General features: G+C 40.9%; 1 protein-coding gene across 1 annotated transcript in view; it reads right to left on the bottom strand.

Annotated features, from left to right (window-relative positions):
• Positions 1 to 230: 230 nt before the first annotated feature.
• The window catches only part of TBX20 (T-box 20), a 187882-nt gene continuing 166550 nt past the window's right edge, over positions 231 to 21562 (bottom strand). The window contains exons 6-9 of the mRNA XM_009273498.2: positions 20700 to 20858; positions 16968 to 17044; positions 5248 to 5357; positions 231 to 1248 (exon numbers count right to left, since the gene is read on the bottom strand). Of these exons, the coding sequence (XP_009271773.1) occupies positions 908 to 1248; positions 5248 to 5357; positions 16968 to 17044; positions 20700 to 20858 (687 nt within the window). The 3' untranslated portion in view covers positions 231 to 907. The remainder of the gene's footprint in view (positions 1249 to 5247; positions 5358 to 16967; positions 17045 to 20699; positions 20859 to 21562) is intronic.

Below are 21562 nucleotides of genomic sequence, written 5' to 3'. Positions count from 1 at the left end.
ATCTAGCCTGAAATTTGGTTACCTTGGTACACATTTGCAGCTAGAAACAGGTCTTCAGTGGCAAGTGCAGCAGCAAACAAGTATTGATTTGATATCTTGGGTTTATAAGTTTAAGTAACAGAATTTCCCAAATCAACATTTTCCTTCATCATACCTTAACAGACGGTTAAATTGCTCCTCCTAGGATATAGGACAAACTTTTTTTTTTTTTAGACTGAAGGACAGAATACATCATTACTGCTACAGTCCTGTAACACAGTTCTTTTTTGGAACTGATAGTGTTTTGTGAAAGAAACAAAGAAAGAAAGAAAGAAAGACTTGTTAATAATTTTCTCTTTGGGATTATAGTAGCAACTAAGAAATACCGCTTTTGGTGAATATAAGCCAGTCTTTTAAAAAGGACGGTGGCCTTCTCCACTTTGTCCTGTTCCCAGCAAATGTATGCTGAGATAGCCTAAAACATGCTCAGTTATAGCAATACATTTTTACTGTTTAGATGCTCATCAGTCACAAGAAGAGATGAAGATGAGTAAGAGTATTGCCTTTTTCAGAATTCTTCTAGCGTATGAAAAAAGACCTATACACAATTAATTTTTACACTGCTGCATAAACATAATCTCTTTCCGCTAGGTATAATGCACCTTTGGAACAAGCTGCACGTGACCAAAAATCCTGGGAGCTTTGGGATCCATTTCGGCCGTGTTACACATAGATCCGTGAGCAGCTCCATGCTGCATGCTTGCTTCTTGTGATCCCTCAACGGAGGAATCTATATCCATAATGCATTTTCTTAGCTGGTTGGTTACAAGTTCAGCACTCCTGCCACAGGCCTTTCAGGAAGGTCCCTTGTATTTTTCATACCAAACTTGCATGTTTAAAATCTCATGTTTCTCTTGTCTTAGATCAATCATACAAACGGCGTCATCACTGCGGAGGAGTGACGCAGTCCCTGGATAGCTGCATAAGGACCCTGCTGAAAATAATGATGGTACCTGGGCATGTGGAAGGAAGGGAAAGTGGGGCCACTACCTTGCATGGAGCTGGCTATAGCAGAGGGTGTAAGAGGCATTCCCAGGCGGCTGTATGGAGGCAGAGATCCTTGGATTGGATGAGGAATGGGTGTAGCTATGGATGCAGTGCTGGTACCCAGGGCACTCAAAGACTGTGGATGCTGAAATCCAGGAAAACTGGTTGAGGAGGATACCCAGGAACTGAGGGACAGGTTATCAGATGTTGTAAAAGCTGACCCTGCAAGCAAAGAGAAAGAATGCCTGACATTTGCACTGCAACACACAAAGCTAGTAAAATAGCAAAAAGGGAGAAAAAGTCTTTCACAGCAGGGCTAATTTTAATGACAAGTTGTCATTGGAAATACTTCCCAAATACCTCTAGTTATATCTTTCTTTATGTTATTATTTGCCAGTTGCTGTCCTTTATCACTGCATCTTAGACAAATTTGCATTTGAAGAAGCTGGTTGCAGTGTCTTGAACAGTAAAATCACCTTTGCACGTTCGACATTTTTGGTATTAAACACTAAAGAACCTTGCAATGCTGCCACTAAACACTGAAGCATCTACTCTGACGTGGAATCTCATTGCATTACATCCCTGTTTTGAAGACATGCTTGTAGCTTTTTACATCAGATCCTCAGTAGAACTGGTTATTTTTTTCTAAAATTTCAGTCTGGCAAAAATGCAGAAAAATGTAATTTGCACTACAAATTTTCTTTTTTTTTTTTTTACCGGGGTAAAACTTACCCCGGTAAAACTTGTCAACACTGCATATTTTCACTCAACTTGACTTTTTCCAAAATATAGAACAAAAAATTCTAAAAATGTTAAAACATTTGTTATTTTTCCAACTGTGTACAGTGCTCTAAGAAACAACACTAATGCTAAATCATAGTGTGATTTAGCTATCAAGAGGTGTGGGGTTTTAAGTGAAATGCACAAAAATATTAAAAACTTGCTCCCAGGGTAATTATCTACTTTTGATCAAATGAAGTGGTTTCTTTGGCATTTTTTTAATCTGAAAAGTTCCAAAAATTCTTTTCACAAATCTTCCACCTCTTTAGAACACTTTTTCTCTGAAGACTGCAAAATCAGAAAAAAAGGAAAAGTGGTATCTTTAAATTAGAACTAATTACTTGTTTTATTTTGACAGTAAAATTTTTGGGAAACCAATGAATAATTTGTTTTGATAATTATACATGGTCATTTTCAAATAATCTGGTGACGATGTTCCCCTTCACCTCTGCAGTTCCTCTATGCATCTGGTCATCATCAGATGTCTGATTTCTAGAAATGGGGAATGCAATAAAATCCCATAAATAAACTCTTATTTTTATTCCTATTCAAACAGTAATTCAACTCATGTCCCTTCTGTATTTTCTTTCTTGTCCAACTTTGTCCATTGAGAAAATGTTTTTTACTTTAATAAATAAATTTACTGGCAAGAATATTTGGCAAAATATAATTTCAAGCCAGTATTGCAAAACATTCTGAGAAAACAAATTTTACAACAGGTATTAGTTTCACAAATCTGATTCTAGAAAATAGGTTCATCCAAATTGTGAAAAGAAAAAATATGAAGACATCTATCTGTCAAGGTAAATGTATTGGAATTACGTGTATCGTAGCCACATACTCAAAACAAAACTATGAGCAAACAACAATAGAAAGAAAAAATGCAAATTATTATTTAAAAAAAAAAATCATAAATCTCTTTAGGGATATATTCTCAAATCAGAAAGAGAGCTACTCTTGATTAATTCCTCTTCTGCTTAATGAGACAAGTAAAACGGCCCAGTAACAGGAAAGAGAAATTGTGTCAGTTCAGGAGTAGAAACAGACTTGAACCAAATCCTGACCCCGCCACTGAACCAAATCCTAACTGCTGGAAAGTTAGGATCGAGAGCCAAACTATAAGGATAACACCATACTCAGAGACCAAAGCGAACCCCTTTGCAAATCAGGGGACACCTGAGCATTATTGCACTACAGGGGAAGCGGGATGCGAATCTGGATGTGCCGAGACAGTTTACATTTGGCTCTGTTCCAGGTGGCTACCATGAATCCTGTGCGCGGATGCTGGAGCACAGGCACCCAGACAGTATGCATTAAAGAGTTTTAATTGGATTTATATATTTCATATCTGTTAATTCCTTTGGAAACAGACTTCTTGTGATAAATATCCTACTGAAGGCTAGCCACTTCCATCTTTAGATGGATGGAATTGGCTGAGATGAGAATGCTCTGGATGTAATTAGAAATAAGTAGCGGTGGTAGACTTTCTTTGTTCTACACAGAACAAAGTATGTAATTCCTTCTCATGAGGAACCTCCATAAGGGCTCTTTCTTCCTCCACTGCAATGGTCTCTAACTGCAACTGCAATGGTCTCTAACTGCAACTTAGTACTCCAAAAAAGTCTCACATACCGCATTTGCCAGCACCAAGGAAATGTGCTGTAGTAATTCTGAGGCCGTCGAGGCCTCAGAGAGCTTATAACACACCCCACCCAGCAACGTGTTTGTATTTGGCTGTCAACTCTCGTATGTATGGAAGAACACTCCTCAATTTTGCATGCAAAATTTGTAGTTTTCAAATGCATCAGAAGAAGTAAAAATGTCCGTGGAGTTTCAATAAGATTGTTATTTCTCTCCTCATATCTTGGAGAACTTTTCCTTATTTAAGGACACCAGACCTAAACAGAGAGTGAAGGTAGTACAAGGAACTCATCTGCAAGAGCAGGATGTTTTACCCTCTGTGCATGCCTTTGGTTGCCCAGAACAATCATGTCCTACGTTAGAATATGGCTCCCAGATTAGAAAAATGTTGGTTGCCACAACTCATCATCTTCCTCACTTACTCATTTGCCATAGTGCAAGCAAATGCAGAACTGTACCCTGTATATATTATACATAAAATTAATTTTAATAAACCATTCCTTCACCCTCTGACACCTTCCTCGGGATTCTCTTCAGAAGAGAAAGGCTCTAAAGGCCAGTTCTCATACTGAGGTTCACCTCGTTCACTTTGTCACTCCCGAAGGAGGACATCATACCAGGGAGAAATGTAATTCTTGGCGAGAAGGTGCCTTGCTCTGAGCACTTCTGGCACGGGAAAATTTAACACTGTCTTCAACAATAACTGGCCTAGGATCTAAGCTGACGTGAAGCGAGGTAATCCCCCAGAAGTATGTGAAAGGATGGCATCGTACCAGCTGAGGAGTCGCTCCAGAAGCTCCGCAATCTAAGGAACTGCTCTTGGAAGAGACGTGTATGAACAAGCCCACCTAATCACATTTTGTTGAAGAGCGACTCGTGGTTAAAAATAAGTGTGTTTTCCCTGCACAAGTCCTAAGAGCTTATGATCAGAAATAATGCTCTTATCTTAGCAACACTGTATGAAGTTAGAGGACACGACAAGGGCACTGCCAGTCGGAAGGCAGATAGAACTGCTTTACCTCGAGTGGCTGTTGCATATCAGGCAGGTCACAAAGGCAACATGCAAAACAGAATGCAACACAAGTTTATGCTAGTCAGTGATCCCACAGGATGGGTGTGAGATCTATTTCCAGTGGCAAATTATGACAGATGCAATCTGTCCAGCGAGTACCCCCACAAAGAACAACTCTGCCTCGCTACTACTGTTGCGACTGCTAAAGTAGACAAACCATTTGATAAAACATTTGAGGTGAATTGCCTCAGCAGGAAAAACACCTTTTAGAGGCCAAGAGATAACAACTAAACATCAATTTTCCAGGGAGCTATGGACTTTTCTTCCTGCAGAGGCAAAGCAGGTTAACCACAGGCTGGTTGAACCAGAAGGCTGGAGGGGCAGCAAATGGCACATCTACACGGTACTTTACAAACGGTGCTGAGCCCTAGCTAGTAAGTCCTGCCAAGGAATAGGGAGTGTTAGCTTGTTCTCAGCACCACGGTAATGAAGTTGCCTGTTTTTCAGCCATCTTGAAGAGGAAGCAGAGATAGTTCTCTTCTGCTGGCAAAGGCTGTATAAGCATCTCTAGAGCTGCCTCCTAAACTAGCCACCCACACCAGTTCCATGGGCCATAAAGATGTCCAAAAAGAGCCATAAGGTAACACGTATTCTTCTTTGTTACGGGACTTCATGGCAGAGACACACACCAGAGAAATGCTTCAGAGTAACACAGTACTGACTGCGGTCCCCCTTTTCTCAAGCATAACTAGGTCGCCACAGTTTACTTCATGAGCACATTTTCCTACCTCTGCTTTGTGTTGCCTGGCTGTCATCTCCGAGATCATCTTCTCCTCCATATGTTCGAATGGGGGATCGGGCATAGGAATGCTTTTGGATAAGGCTCTCCACGCTTTCTCTGTGAAAGGAAACAACATACCATATCAATAATATCCTAAACAGCCTCCTAATTCATTAGGCTAAATACAATGAACATGCTGCCTTTTCCCTGTCCGATCACAGCTTTCTCACACAGACTCTCCAAAATTACTTAACAAAAGGGTTTCCTCATAGCATGTCACTGGAAATGCCGAACTTGGCCTGCGGTGTAACATTGCTGGTCACCGCTTACCTGCACGGTACTGCTTCTTCAGCAGACAAAGCAGAGTGACCTTCCCACTGCGTTCCCTGGGTGTGGTCTCAGACAGGGAATATAAGACCAGCGCTCCTCACAAATTTGAAAACGCAAGCTCTGGGGTTATTCGTGCTGAGTGACCAATCCGGGTTCAAAGAGACACCCGTGGTCCAGATCCTTTCAAACAAGCTTTCACATCACACCTGACCACCTCATCTGGCGCCCTCCCATTTTTCTGAAATCAGGGGCAAAAGATAGGTGTGTCCAGAGACAGCTCAGCTCTAACCATGCTCTCTCAGCATCAGAGTCAAGGCCAGTTCATAGCAGGAAGTCTACTGATACTACCGACCTCATGCCGCGTCTATTCTGGGAGGTTAGACGTGTCTGCCAGGCCCCCGCCTCGCTGGTGGCACAAAGCACTGAAGTCACCCCAGCAATTTTTAAATAGAAGGAAGGCATATCTGCATGATAAGCCATAGCAGTTTGTAAGGAAGATCCAACCTTACACGTTCCCAGCGCGTTTCCATGTAAGTAGGTGGCATTATACCAAAGATGAATACAACCTAGGCACATTTCCAAAATGGCTTTGACCTTCTGTTCCCGTTTAAGAAATCTAGGTAGCGATAGCTGTTTAAACCTGCTGCTCGGTGAAGGTTTTGTCTGAATTTACTATTTGGCCATTCATACTTGCTAATGTCCTTCGCTTGGAGAGTGTGGCTGTTGCAGAAATTCCAAGGAAAAACATTTTCCAAGTAACAAGATAAATCACAATGGCACATGTTTTCCTTTCCTACAGAAAGCCCATTATGGTCATTTTGTCCTTGGTCTATCACTGGCATCATTACTTATGCTAGTCTCCTCAGAAAAAAATAAATAAAAAGGGGATCTTATCAAAGTGATTTACTTGTGTCAGGATTGGAAGTGGACTGAAAGCAATGGCAGTTCCTACATAGAGGATGATATAATTGAATTACTGCCTTTTAAGTGATTGAAAACAGTAGGCATATCGGGGCTATCTCGAAAAAGATTTTACAAAGAAAAAGACAGATGGCATTGTTTACATTATGTGCTGAATGCCTCTTGAAACTTTTTTTTTCTGAAGCAGAATGTGAAATGCAAAGAATTTTACTTAACCAAAAAGACTATCCCAGATGAGTACAAAATAACAAAATAATGAATTAGACCAGTGATGTCTGAGTGATTTAGATACCAGTCTATAAACATATTCATAACCAAAGAATTACTAATCTTTAAAGGTCTGAAAAATAAATGTGATTCAGGTGATTGTCTGTATTGTCTCTATCGACTTTATTTCTAGTAAAGGTCTGCTTATAACGACAGACATTACAGCATGTAATAATATCCTGATGCAACAGAAACAATGCAGGCTCTAGTTTTAGTGCAGTGGGCCAAAATCATCTCTAAAATATTGGATCCAATGGCGGTTTGGGGATAAACTCACCCCAATAAATTTACATTTGAATTACCTACAGGGATTTAAAGCTAAATCAAATGCCCACAATTATTGCAGACTAAATTCTTTCCAGATGGGTTTGTATGCTAGACAGAGAACTCTATTATTCTATACAGTTGTCTTCTTTTAAAGGAAAAAAGAGAGATGACTTCTTAGTGAACCCTGAATCTGCAAAGTTTGAAACCAGGGAACTATGTGGTAGTTTTATTTATTTATTTTTAATGTTGTAAAGTTGCAGGTAGTATGCTAAAGGTTTTAGAAGATTAATCTCATTCATTGGCACAAGAAGCAAAGGTTTTTATGGCAGAGGGAACAGTCTAACAAAGAAACTTGGATCAGGGAAAGCAGCTAATTTCACAAAAGCGGTTCCTTTTGTGCAGCTGGGATTTAATACTCAAAACAGTATATGCTTATCTTGCCTAACCATGTTGGTGGTTTACACTATAATCACAACACACCTACTAATTTTTCATTTTAGAGGTTGAGGCTCTGATTCACATCATAAACGCAGAGTGTTGAGATTCACACCAGAATTTAGGCACCTGTCCCCCACAGCCTTCAGGTGGACACTCTCCTTTCCACATACAACACATGCTGCATGTAAACCTCCAAACAGACCTACAAAATGCAAAAGGCTGAGCAGGAAACCACCTAAGCGTGCAAAAGGAAACAAAGAAAAACAAGAAATGGTGTATTTTCTCCACTCATGAAGCATATCTCTGAGTTATCCCACCAAGCACTGTTTCTTCCACCTAGAAAAACAAGAGCTGAAGTCTGCACTCAGGTCTCCCCCATCCTGAACAAGTGACCTAAGTTAAGGGATAATCTTTCCTTCTCTTTGTGTTTCAAAGGAAAGGGGTGGTGGCCTCTGCACCATGCTCAAATATTTAATGCTCAGAGAACACCACCTGGAGATCGTCTTCTTGGAGAAGAAAGTGGATGCTACTCTTCTAATCTATGGAAACATGTGGTGTTTCCCACGTAGGTTGGAAAGAGGAGGCCAACCTCCTCCACCCTTTAAAGACAGAGGTGCTTTAGGACTTTCTCCAAAGTAGATGTGTAGGAGGAAGCAAAACTTTAAGATTTAAGTGCCTGTGAAATCTCGTTCAAAATGCAGGAACAAAGCTGGCGATCTGGAAACAGGTTCCTGCTTATACCCTTTTGTCAACCGGGGCCGAAAGAACTCAAGTCTCAAAATCTTCCTGAAAATTCTGTTTATGGAAGTGTGAACTGTTTAAGATATCCAGAATATGCTGCTCTGTAGAGTGGACCAGTAAAATAAATTTTTTAAAGTCCAAAAATATTATAATACTACTACTACTACTACTGAGAGGGAAAGACATTAATTTAAACCTCTGGCTTTATAGTTCTGTATGCAACATCTTCAGATATCTCAATGTGGTTCAAAGGATTTATAAAAATAGTTTTATAAATCACTGAATGACAAATCAATATTTGCCATTTCATGATTCCGCTCAATAAAAAAAATTAGAAAGTGAAGAGTATGGTGGAGTTTTTTTAAAGCTTTCCTTTAGCTTTTTTCAGAGCTGATCCACACTAAAGCGGCTGAAGAACAAAGTAACTTCCAGTTACTCAATGCTCAACTTCTGTACTTCTGTTACTCAGTTTCTGATCAGACACTTATTATCTAATACTTGGACCTAACAATTTTTACCTTTTCACGTATCTTAGAACTCCACAGTTTCTTCTATTAGCAATAAACTTTGTTTTGAGAGATCACAAGCTGCCAGCTGGATAAAGGAAAGATGTCTTCTTTCTGTAAAATTCTTTTGTGTGGTCTACCAACAATTTTCAGTCTTCCAGACTGCTCTTCAACTCACAGTTATCTTGTAAATACCCAGAGGAGGGGAAAAACACACACATAGGCATAATGTATTACTATGATTAAGCTGTGCTATGTGTACAACTGGATAATAGTAGCAGATGATGGGCTGGAGAAGAGCAAGTTAGGGGGCTGAAGCTGTTTGAGAAGAAGGAACCATGTGCCAAATGGAGAGGAAAAAACTAAGCTCGTATTGGCTAGCATGCCTACAGAGAAGATGCTGAGCAGGACAAGTGTGAGGAAAGGTAATACGGAAAAGGAGCTCAGGCTGATCCTGATGATCTGCATTCTGACAGAAGCACACCTTGAGCCCAGCCCTGTCAATAAACCTCTCCTTGTTATGAGCGAAGCACTTCCCTCCTTTGTGCAAGAAATAAAACAGTGAATTTTGAACCAGGAATCAAAGGAAGTGAAGGGTTGGGAGAATTTATCAATTAGCAAGGTTTTAGGGTGCACAGGGAGCATCTTGCCATTCTGCAGGTTTTAACCTCTTGTCTGAACATTTCACTCTTGTCCTTGCTGGCAACCGATTCCAAAACTAAACTTCCAGCTAGGTATGCTTTATGTCTTGCAGCTACAAGCTGAGTCTTTGGCCTTGTTTAGTTAACAGTGCCCTGTACGTGCAGAGTAGTCTCAGGGGATCAAAGTAGGTAGGAAAATCCTGATGGAGCTGACAAATGATTCACTAACACTTTACAGACTAAACCCAAGATCTTGCCAAGGATATGAACTGGGAGATGGTAGAAAACAGAGCTGACTTGGGAAGCAGCTGAGGAGCGAGGCCCTGCGTGAGGATGCTCACTTCCTTTTGCTGTCAACCCAGATTACAGAAATTCTCTCGGGAGATGGTAAAGTCCCAGATTACCCTGAGCAGGATCTTTAATCAAGATGAAAGAACAGTGCTTCTTTGTAGGTCAAAGCAGACATCTCTTTGATGCTTCTTCATGTCATTTTTTCTGCTCCTTTTGCTGTTACTCTGCTTCAGCTGTGCATTCACAGCAGCCTGGTGATCACCATGACCCTGATTCTGAAGCACATGACCACGGCCCTGCTGATATGGAAGAGGGTTCACCTGGCCACAGTGCACTGTCAACATTGATGCTGCTACATGCCTGCATGCATCTGAAGCTATGGATTTTCCTGAATTTGGCAGAGAGCACACCCAGGGGATAGAGACAGGAAGCCTACCTTCTCCCTTTGGAATGAGGAGGCTTGAGGCAATATATTTGGTTTTGGCAGAAGGTGTTAGAAAAGCTAATCTAGAACCAGCTTGCTGGAGCCAGGCCTGGGTTAGTATTCATCTTAGATCTATACCAAAGAGGATGGAGCTGATGTAATAAGCAACCACCCATTCCACTGGGAGCCAGGTTCAACCTCCTTTGAGGACAACATGCAAAAGCCAGACTGTGGTGAGAAAGAGCAGGTGGCAGAGCCAGGAACTCTGAACTCATATCTTCTGTAGAAGTTGCTGTCTCAGGAATGGCTACAAGAGGTACAACTTTCAGAGCAGAGTTGAGCAACCTGTTAGTGTCTTCCCTTTTTTCCCTTACTATCCAAGTGCTAGGTAAGCACTCCCTGTTCCTGGTGTCATGGGGTTTGTTTTTTTCTTTTGTTTTTTGTCTTTTTCTTTACAAGAAAAATGCAATGTTAATAAAAAAAATTTAAAAGAAGGAAAATAATAAAATAATAAAACTGACAACCATGTTTTGCTTGGCCATTCAGTTCAACACAAAGAAAAATATAGAACAGGATATAAAGTGTATGAATTATCAGTTTGCAGCCTGAATGACTTCTTTAGTTCTGCATTTCAAAGGTTTCCTTTTTTTGTAGCTGCCAGTTAGTATGTTTGGAAGAAAGCCCAGATAACAGAAGACATCAGAAGTGAGGTGAGGTGAAGACAGATGGAATAAATGGGCTGAGAAGGCACAAAAATAAACTTGTCGGAAGTCGCACTGTAGTAAAACTTTTTTTTTTTTAAGGGAAGAGATGACTAATTTGTCCAAGATGCAAATGCTAAAAACAAGTCTGTAAAAAAAACCCCAAAAGTACAAAAAAACAAACCCAAACTAAAAAAACCCAACACAGCAGGAAGAACAAATACATTTCCATAACAGCAGCTAAGAGTGAACAACAAACACTGTCAGAACCACTGTTCAGATATCACTCAGCCTTCATGTTCCTGTGGCTTTTAGTTGCTCTTTTACACATGCACAAACATACAGACATATTAATTTGCTACATATAGTTGCTCTTATACTGGTAGATGAATATTACAGACTGACCCTAGGAACCTAATTCAGCTCTGACATGGTACAGACCAAATCCTCAACCAGAACAAAGTAGCTCTGTTCCACTGCTTGGGTTAGAGCTGAACCAATTCCAACCGAGGAAGAACCAGGGCCCATCAAACTACATCGGCTCACGTGAGCTGGAGTTTTATTTAGCCCAAAGGTAACACAGAGCCACCAAACGCTTTCACACAAAGTCAAAACTATTGGGCAAGTGTTGGATGAATGCAATACTCCAAGAATACATGCAATTTAAAAAAAAAAGAAGTGAAACGAATTAAATTATGAAAAATCTAGGTTTTGATGATTGCAGGAGAAAGAACAAGTGTATCTCCAAAGTGGTGTTTACTGGTGCCCTCACAATAAACATCGAGCTACCGATGGCAATTCTGGAAGAGCTGTAATATGCATGGAGGTGACATAGCCTGGCTGAAGCCATGACATGGGAAAAGTAATGACACTTATGAAGAAGGAGCATGAGGTTATTAAATGTACCCACCCCACTTCTCTCAACAGCAAATAAAAATGAGAAAGACAGCTATTGTTATACAGGGAATAGAAAAAAAAAAAAGAGAAAATTACATTTCTCTTCTCTGACTAGGAGAAAAGCACACACTTGCAAATGTATGTCAAAGCTCTTTCTCTGTATCTTTTTTTCCCCAAATATAGTGACACACTTAACTCTAACATAGCCGACCCCATGGAGCTCCACTTCACCCAGTGACTGCAACCATTTCTTTCTGACTGCCGGTCAGAGGATGAGAGGTGAGGACAGAGCAGTGCTGTGAAACTGGGACTGGGGGAAGTCCCTGGAAAAATTCCTCTGGGGTGGAAACTGGGGGTCTGATCTGACATCACCCCCTCCCCTTATGCACACACTACACCTGCATGAGGTGAGTGGAAAACACTAGCAAAATGAAACATTTTTATGCAGTTTTACACAAGTAAAAAGATAGATAACAGAATACTTAAGTGGAAAATGAGCCAGGGTATGAGCGCTTAAAAGCTTGGGAACTGAAGAGATTTTAGCTGGCAGGGAGGGCACTCTGCCAGGGAAAAGGAACAGTTGCCTGGCTAACAGTGAGCAGAGTCGGAGGAACCAGATTTGAAGGGAATGCTTCAGGTGTCTAAATGTAGGCAGGTAGTGCTTTCTAGATGTCTTAAGACATCCAAGCCGTCTGCAACAGAAGGGATGATACATAAAAATATAGACATTACACCTACCCCCCAGAGCAGCAGCTGGAGGCTGGAGTAACCTGAGCACATCTGGAATGGCACCAGATACCAAGCGTTTAGGCACCGCAGTCCCTGGTGTTTGTCCCTAAACTCATGACTTCACTTCTCCCAACCTAAACATCGGAGATGATCTCCCATGGCTGGTTGCCAACATTCACAGACTGAGAACTAGCTGAGGATAAAAGATCAGCTGGTGAGTTTGACTTGGAGGAGAACTATGACAAAGCCCTACTTAACCATAGACATGGGAGTAGGTCGTTGAGAGAATATATTTCTGGCTGTTGGTAGGGTGCTTTCAAGAGTCAGGGAAGTTCTTCTAGATCAGCAGTAAGAAGTAGGAATGGGGAAGAAGGCAGCTCTGTGGGGTGAGCAGGGAAGGGATGGAAAAGAGGACAGCTGTGGACAGCACATCATTAAGCACATGGCTTTGACTGCTACTTCAACAGGGCAGTGCCCATATCCGGGCATTAGCATCCATTTCGCTTGCAGCCTTGTAAGCCGGTACAATGTATTTCCACATCTCAGTCATGAAGTTCCTCAGGGGAAAATTCAGAATCTGATTACCAAGCAAATCCAGCTGGGATGCTGGGATGCAGCTCTTTCTTACTTCCCCCATCCCCCAATCCTTCCTTCCTCTGCCTAAAAATTAATTGAGTGTGCAGCCATACTTTTCCATTACCTAAGATATTGCCTCTTGAAGTACGTATCTACCTCCCAGAAGCGTTATTGGACTTGTGCAGATGGGTATACTCCCTTAGCTCTCTTTAACAGTTGCAAGTCCACACCCTGAACTTGCCTATCACATGCTGGATCAAATAGACAAGCAATGTTCAGATCATCATTATGATCTGTCAATTCTTGTTTGATCATTATTTTACAATTCAGTAGTTCTGTTGACTCACGCTCTTGAAACTATCACCTTTTTCACTGGATTGTTTGCAGAATATTTAATTGCAATGGTTGTATTTATCTATTTATTTTTAAAAGGCTAATTCTTCACAACAACTCAAAAGATAAATTCAGGCTCAAGATAAAAAAATTAATGTGTTGTGTTCTGATTTTGCATCCTTCATGGCTTTGGCAGTTTTTTCTTAAACAGAAGCATAAAGATATTCCCTTAAAGCCTATCTCCACAGTGAATTGCTCATAAAACCTGCATTAGTCTTTCACAAAGGTTACCATTAAAAAAAAAAGATCACGCTCATCCACATTACTGCATTTGCATCCCGTAGCCAACACCACAGTATGTTAAGCTCCACATTCTGACAATTGCTGCTAAATGTTCAGTTTTTACAATTACAACCACTGTGGGAGCCTTTTTATAATAGAGAAAATGTAAATACCACATAAAAAGATCAAAAGGTGAATCAGCAACTTATCTAAATCACAGTAGCCCCTGATAAAGTCTGCCCCATTACCATAGATTACCACAGGTAATGTATGGAAAGAGTTGGTTGTGGAAGGAATCTCACATCCTACTGAAAATTCGGTATATACTAAACTCAGATTTTTTTTCAGCGGTTAAAATCTTTGCATAGATAGCTATGAGTATAAGGAAACCGTTGTGAGGTATTTAGGCAGGAACAAAAGAAAATACAGGCACTTCAACAGCTTTGTTGTGCCTACCTCCTCCACCATTTTGCAAATTTCACTACCTTTACATATATTATTTTAACTCCAACACATATAATGCAAACAGATTTAATCCTAAAGGCATTTGCAGCTTGAATTTCCTACACAGGGATCGTAAATCTAGAATGGGAAGCCTGAAATCGTTAAAGTCATGTATTTATAAAATCATATTCAATTAGGTTAAAAAAGTGCAATTTCTGTCATCATGTCATAAAAAGATGTGTTTTTCTCTCAGATCTACTATAAAGAAAAGCTCCCTATATTGTTACAGATAGAGGCTGTTTTCAATCAGTTACAAGGAGCAATCCAATTACTGGATGGTTTAGTGCAGTAACTGACTCCAGACTAATTTAATTTCTTTAGGTCTCTAAAGATCAATTGATCTGATTGTTTCCCTCCCCAAAGGCTGTTTAGGAAAAAGGAGGCTTAAATACCTGGAAATGAAATACAAAGCTCTGTACACTTTCACACTACTTAGGTCATTTGGAAAAGCTGGAACTCGCGATAAATGAGTGCTCTCTTGGCCCTAACATCACAGGGTGCTTTACAGGAGACCATTAGGATCACCGCACAGCACTGCGGATTATGCATGCACGCGTTGTACGCGGGCCTGCTTAGAAAGCAGTGCATGGAAGGTATTTTCACAGCTTCTAGATAAATATTCAATTTTCAAGAGCTGTGCAGATATGCATTTGGCCTGCATAGCCTTTCCCCTGGCAAATAAATATTTTTCTCAGACAGTGATCTTACAGGAATAACTAAGTTTCCAACTAGACCGAGCAAGAGTCATGCTGTGCTATTCAATGTATCACCTAAATCTTGCAATGCATGTCGCGATGGACATCAAGCAAGAAACGCTGCCTGTTGTCATATCTCACTCCGCTGTTTCTTTTGCTTTATATCAGATTTCTTTAAGCAATTTTGCTGGCGCTAAGATGAAATCTATAGAACCAACGGGCACTCAGAGAATGACATTCCCATCTGCCTGAATATTTCGATGCTGGAACTGAAAAAAAACCCTTGGTATTTCTGGGCCATATCAGATAACTTCGGAAATTCTCAGAGTCTCTTACCAGCCCTCTTGCCCGTTATACTTTTACTATCTCATTACCTGATGTGTCGTGCAGCAGGTTTTGTTTTGTTTGTTTTGGTTTTTTAATACTGTTGTTCCCTGATCAGGGCTAAGCTTTCCCATTTAAGTCAAAATAAGACCTTACCCAAACTTGGATTCTCAAGTCCAGAGCTTTGATGTCATTTCAATACTTTTCACATTCCATTTCTTGTATTTATTGTAGGTTTCACATTTGGCTACCTTATCTTTCATGCCTGGGCTAAGCTGCCTGTCTCAGTCTCTATTCTTACACTTATCAATAAACAAAAGGGCACTGCGGTTTATGCTCAGCATTTCTGACTCCATGCCATGTGCTGTTATAATAAGATGTCCTCTGGAAAAATTCCCTTCATATCCAGCACCATGATAGTTGGTTCATCTGCACAGAGGTAACTAAGTTTTTCTCCCAGCTTATCTATTCAGACTCTCTCAGCCCTTGCAGAGCTGTGTCATTAGATATCGCCTGTCTGTAAAACAAGGAAACTGAAATGTGAGAAATGAAAGTCTCTTCTCTTCCTACAGGTCCTTTCTTGACGACTTACTGCACACAAACCTGAGCTTTGGATGTTGTTTACCTTAGTACTCTGTCAATACAGTAGGCTATGCTATTTTAATTAAATCTGCTTTGTTTTTTTCCCATTTTCAACTAAGGCTTTCACTTAGGAAGCAATTTTTAACAACTTTGCAAGTGTGCACTGCAGTCTACAAGCTTGCTTTCCCAAATTACTGTTCTTTCACCCAATTACTCAACGGATCACTAATGTTCCAGTCACTAGTAAGGTATAAAATATACCACGATTTCCCAGCCATGGATCTGCTTAGATTGATGTACTTTTGAAATGCTGCAAAGACTTTCTCTAGCTATATGGATATGACTTCATTGACCAGTTTGTCCCCTATATGCACCCGTGACAGATGATTCACAGATACATCTGGATATCCCCACATAGGAGCCTAGAGGGTTTTGGCCTCTCCAAACTTTCTTTCATGATTATGTGCTCATGGGAAAATTTGGATGTCCTATATCTATCTCCATTGAGTTCTCTTCCAGCCTAAAGGACGCAGGCAGCTTAATTTGCTTCATTTGCCAAACTATTTGATACGATATCATAAAAATGTAACGCGCTGGAGAGCTACCAAGAGATTTAAGTTTATTTCCTACACAACCGTGGGTTAATGCTTCTGTCCCTATGGCAGCAGTTGCTTATAATGAACTGTACACACACACAGCTCAACAGTTTCCAGATAAAGGTTTCCCCTGATGCAGCCTGCAGTACAATTTTGGTGAAACAAAAATGGCATCTTTGTCATCAGAGTGGGAGTTATGGGATTTGTCCTGATGGCAACAATTGCTGACTTCAGTGTCTGGGACTGCTGAAGTGTATTTTGGGAAGCTCCCCTCTCTCTTTTCCACTGTGTGGAGCAGTGGGGAGCTATAAAGATGTTGTTCACAGGACCACTGCCCTTGTTTCCGAGTGACCCAATTCACAGCCCTCAATAGGATTAAATGGCATGATAAGAAAAAAGCTTTTCATTCTGAAGTTGTAAAACTGACCCTCTCCCCCTTTCAAGAAGCCCCCTCAGGAAGATTAATATATCGGCCCCAACTGGAACAGATGTCAAAACTCAAAACAGCTCTTTCTTCATAAAGTTTATAAGTATTTTTAAAAGAGGTGGAGGAGGCTTACTATATGCAAGAAGATAACATTAAAATGCACAGCTTCTCAGGAGTTGAAAGGATGGTTTTCCTACAAACTCTCTCTTCTCTTTATCTTATCTGCATGGAAAGTAAACAGAAAGTCCCCATTACCTCTCAATATCAGTGAGTCTGGAAGAGTCCCGGAATCCTTTAGCAAAAGGGTTGCTGTCAATTTTCAACTTGGTTATCTGGAAACACAGAAAAGAGCAACACAACATGAATATAGTGTTAAGGTATTGCAGCGTACAAAGTGTTAACCAATCCATCCTCCTGACTTCACTGCTAATTTTATCCATGCTTCTCGTGTGTGTGTGCACGCTGCTCTTGAGATGCTGCAAAGCTGGGGAGGCAAACCAGGGTGTATTACACATATGGCAATGGAAAGACCGAAGGGCACAGTGGGCTCAGCCTTCATGTTACCCAGCGCAGGAGGAACCCACTCACGTACAACATTACTGCTTCCAAATACTTTAACAGCATGAATCAGCTTGTCTTTTCCATGAGCAATGCACAGCACCCTGCTAACATCTGACCCTCGTTGGTAGAGCTGCACGTCAGCTAGCGTGAACCCAAACTAGCAGCCACCTCCTGCAAACCTGAAGACGTTGCTTCAATTCAGCCCCACCTTTTTTTTTTTTCTTCACTGCAATGCAAATGTTCTCAGCCAGACCTACCACCCATCACATAGGAGCAGTTTAACTGTTTTTGCATGGAAAGAGGCTGAGGAAGGGAAGGAGGGAGGAAAAATGTAGGGACAACTCAGATTTAAAGTGACAAAACCTGGGTTAAAGGAGTAACCCCATTAAAACCATCACAGTCCTGGAAAAACAGAGGTCTTGCAACCAAAACTCTCCTCCCTTCTTCAAATGCAACTACAAACCTTCCTAGTGCATCCTGTCAGCCTTTGCATTCAGCCAGAGTCACCCACTGATCAGTTGTCTTTCTGCCTCAAAGCATCAGGGCCCCCCTTAACTTTGCAGTCAAACTTTTCAGGCATAGGTGGTGGCTTCCACTGTGTTTTTTTGGGAGCAGGAGAAAAATACACCATCGCCCTTGTGAAATTTTCTAGCTGTCCAACCAAATGAGATTTGGTGAATAAAACCTGAGGCATCATCATAATATTCAGATTTTTCCAGCCATACTTCTTCCAAGAATTAAAAATAAAACTGTAAGTGGGAGTTGGAGCTTGACAAGGGTCAGCACAGGACCTGTCCTGCAAGGCAGCGAATGCCACCAACTCTAGCTGAAGCCCATGAAAATCAACAGCTCTCAGCATTTCATACTGAGCGGCTATGTCAGCCTGGCTTTCCTCAAAAAAAAGCCTGTATTGCATAGGCCACAACCTCATTTTTAACAGCTGGCCCTCGAGACTCAGAAGGAAGAGGGATATTTCCCAAATCCTCAAACAATCAAATGGTCTCAAACAAAGGTATTTCAAAATGAGGTGGCTTCTCCTCCAAAATTAAAAAAAAAAAAAAAAAGAGGACAACTGAATCCAACTTTTCATTCTGAGAAAGAGGTCTCCTGGGAGGGAAACACAGAGAGGGAGGGATAGGCTTACAAAGACAGAACCTGAGTATTTAATTACTGGTCTGCAGTATATGAACGATGTGCTGAGTGGCTGCTCCTGTGGCTGCCACCCACCTGCTCTGCCACCCTGGAAGACTCACTGCACCCCTGGGCTGCTGCCTTCCCTGCCTGGCATTTTGGGTCCATACAGGGGCAAGTTCTCTGGGGAAGGTCCTTGCTTTGGGGCACTACATAGGAGGTACTGCAGGTCACCGGTTGTTCCCGTGGGCTGGTCAAACAACACGGGACCTCAGCGCTGGCTGAGGGTTTGAGGCTGTCTCATCATGCAGGTACAAGTGGTGGAAACTACCCTGAACACTAGCCTTGTCACAGGACCTTGCAAGAGCTCAGCAAGTTAGTTATAGTCTCATCCTACTCCCAAGATACCCATAAGCCCTTGACTCATGGTGATGTTGCAGAGAGCGGTGGGTTAGTGCCTCACGTCCAGCAAACATTTTTATGGCAGCATTTTGAAAACTACCTTGAAAAAAGACGAGCTCTAACTAGTTCCATCGACTTAGATCACCAACGCACCGAGCCAACTGCACTGCAGAGTAATAAGGACGTCTATTCATCTCTTGAGCGTATTTTCACCAATCAAACTTCCATTTTCCTAATATTAAAGATTTGGTATGACATCACAAAAGAAACTTTTTGTATCCACCGAAGCCAGATGAGACTCAATCATTTATGGCCATATTTTTCCTGAGAGACTGTCTCACAAACAATTAGAGAACATCTGCTAGAAAGCATTTTTAAATGAAATCTGACCTACAATTCAACTCTGTGGCAGTGGTTTGACTGTTTAAATAAATGCATGCCCTTTAAATCTTAAATTATGAGATAGTTTGTTGAAAGTAATAACCTCCAGAAATGTAATCAACCCCTCCTTAAAACAGTTCTGAAAGAAATGGCAAAAATGAAAAAAGGCTCCATTTTCATTAGTCATAAATAAAATGACAGCATCAACCTCTAGGGGTTCCGGAGATGTTCCATTGAGAAATTTTCCAGGACTCAATGTATGTGCTTTGGGAAGGTTAGTTTAGAAACATTTCTGGTGTAAATATCATCGGTAAACACAAATCCATCCTACAGAAACAAATTCCAGGTTTAGCTGGTTTTGTGCCTGTTACTATTTTGCTGGTTTCTACAGAAAGTTAAGTGGAAAAATCTAACCGCCTGTCCAAACGTTATATTCTTGAGATTGCCAGGTGCTGAATGCATTTTCCACAGCATTCAGATACAAACCTGGGTTTAAAATCAATACATTCTGATATTAAAGCCTTAAAGCGGGATGTGGGGGTCTGTCGAAGGACCGACTTAATACTACGACTATTCTCTTCAGAGCTTCTTTGGCCCCCTATACAGTAGTTTCATTTTATTCATAGCATCTAGAAATTAATTACTTTTGCTTCATATTAAGAAATGCAGACTTCTTTAAATAATCCAGCAGGTACACGGACTCTGTGATGCTGCCTGCCCACATGTTTGGACAGTACTTATACTTTTCTTAACTTGGGGGAATTAGAGAGGGAAAGAGGTATTTTTTTTTTTTAAGTGCCATAGTCATTAAGACCTTAAAGCACACTCTGAATCACACTGAAGCCAACAACATATTTCCACTGACTTAAATATTAAAGCCCTATCCACCATCAAGCAGAACCTCTGCTCTCCGATTGTTTATATACTTCCTAAAATTACTCATTAGCAATCCATTGTTATGATCTCCTCCATTTTGTATATATTATTCACTGGCATGCAAATTGAAATTCAAACATCTGGATGTAATCTGGGCAGCCTCTGAAAAGAATATCTCTGAGTGATTTCCCTTACGTTTGAGCCTTACAGCTTAATTAATCAACTTTTTAAGCCCATGAAATCATCATGTGCAAACCAGAATATCTCTCAGCTAATAGCTCGTGGCGTGAAAGATCACTGCAAATAAGAACAGTTCCTTAATGAGCTATAATAAGAAAGAGACTAAATGATAATATGCAAACAGCTTTGTATAGGCAGAAGGGAAGACAAGTTAAAGTCTCTCTCATGTCACCTTTACTCCCATGAATAATCCTTACGGCCCTTTGAAGTTAGTACTACTACCCGTATATGTAAAGAATTACTCCCGAATATGAATTAGGTTGGGCAAGGTCACTAAAGACCTTGGCATGGAAAGGTAGGTTATATCAGAAGTTTTCCTAGTTTAGATCGGTGAAAAGGGAGTTTTCAGCAGGGTGGGATTTAGTTAAATCCGTGGAAATTAGCAACCGTACTCACCAATTGATTCTGGTAGGCGGTAACAGCTGTAAAAACTGTCTCTGGAAAGATAAATGTCCTGAACTCTTCCGACTTCAGATTTAGCAAAGAAGCTGTGTGATCCTTCTTCTTAATAATGTGGACCCTTGGCTGGTACTTGTGCATGGAGTTCAAAATGATCTGCAAGAAAGCATGAGAAGGCACTGTCCTGAGAGGAAGGTTAACAGGACCCTTGAAGGCTATAAAACCGTAGGGGAGAAAAAAGATCCAGTTAACACTGCAGGGGAGACATCTGAAATCTAACTAGCCAGGGGTTGATATTCAGAGCAAAGTCTCCAGCTCCTTTGGGCAGTTCCAGAAAATGAAGGTGGAAAAGCAGGCACCTCAGGAGCTGGTTTCCTCTCACTCCTACGCCGCTGCTGAGCACACGTTTTTTGAAGTATAAATACCTGTTCCTACAGGTGAGGTGTTTTACATACAGAATTTGTTATTGCTAGCGTGTGCCCCCGTTTGCAGGTGTCAGCTGCAAATATAAATATGTAACTCTTGAAAGCTCGTGACCGAGAATCCACATTTGCAAAAATATGCAGGTGCAGAATGAAAACAGGCAGAAACACCTCAAAAAAAACCAGAAAAAGATAAAGCCCAACCAAAAAACCACCACCACAAACCAGCTGACCAAAAATAAAACTCCCCAGATCCTTTTACTGTGGCAAACCTTTAAAGCAAACTACTTCGTAGATGCTCTTCACCACAGACTACCAAAAATGAGAGCAAGAAGGGAAACCAGTACAGAACCCCAAAATGACCAGGTTTTGCCATTTTATCCTCATTAATAATTGTTTATGAGCTCTCAAAATAATTCTAAACCTACTGTACCAACT

Source organism: Aptenodytes forsteri, unplaced genomic scaffold (genome assembly GCF_000699145.1).
Source record: "Aptenodytes forsteri isolate BGI_AS27 unplaced genomic scaffold, ASM69914v1 Scaffold270, whole genome shotgun sequence".
NCBI lineage: Eukaryota > Metazoa > Chordata > Aves > Sphenisciformes > Spheniscidae > Aptenodytes > Aptenodytes forsteri.
The sequence above is the reverse complement of the archived record's forward strand: the minus strand, read 5'-3'. Positions and strand labels throughout refer to the sequence as shown.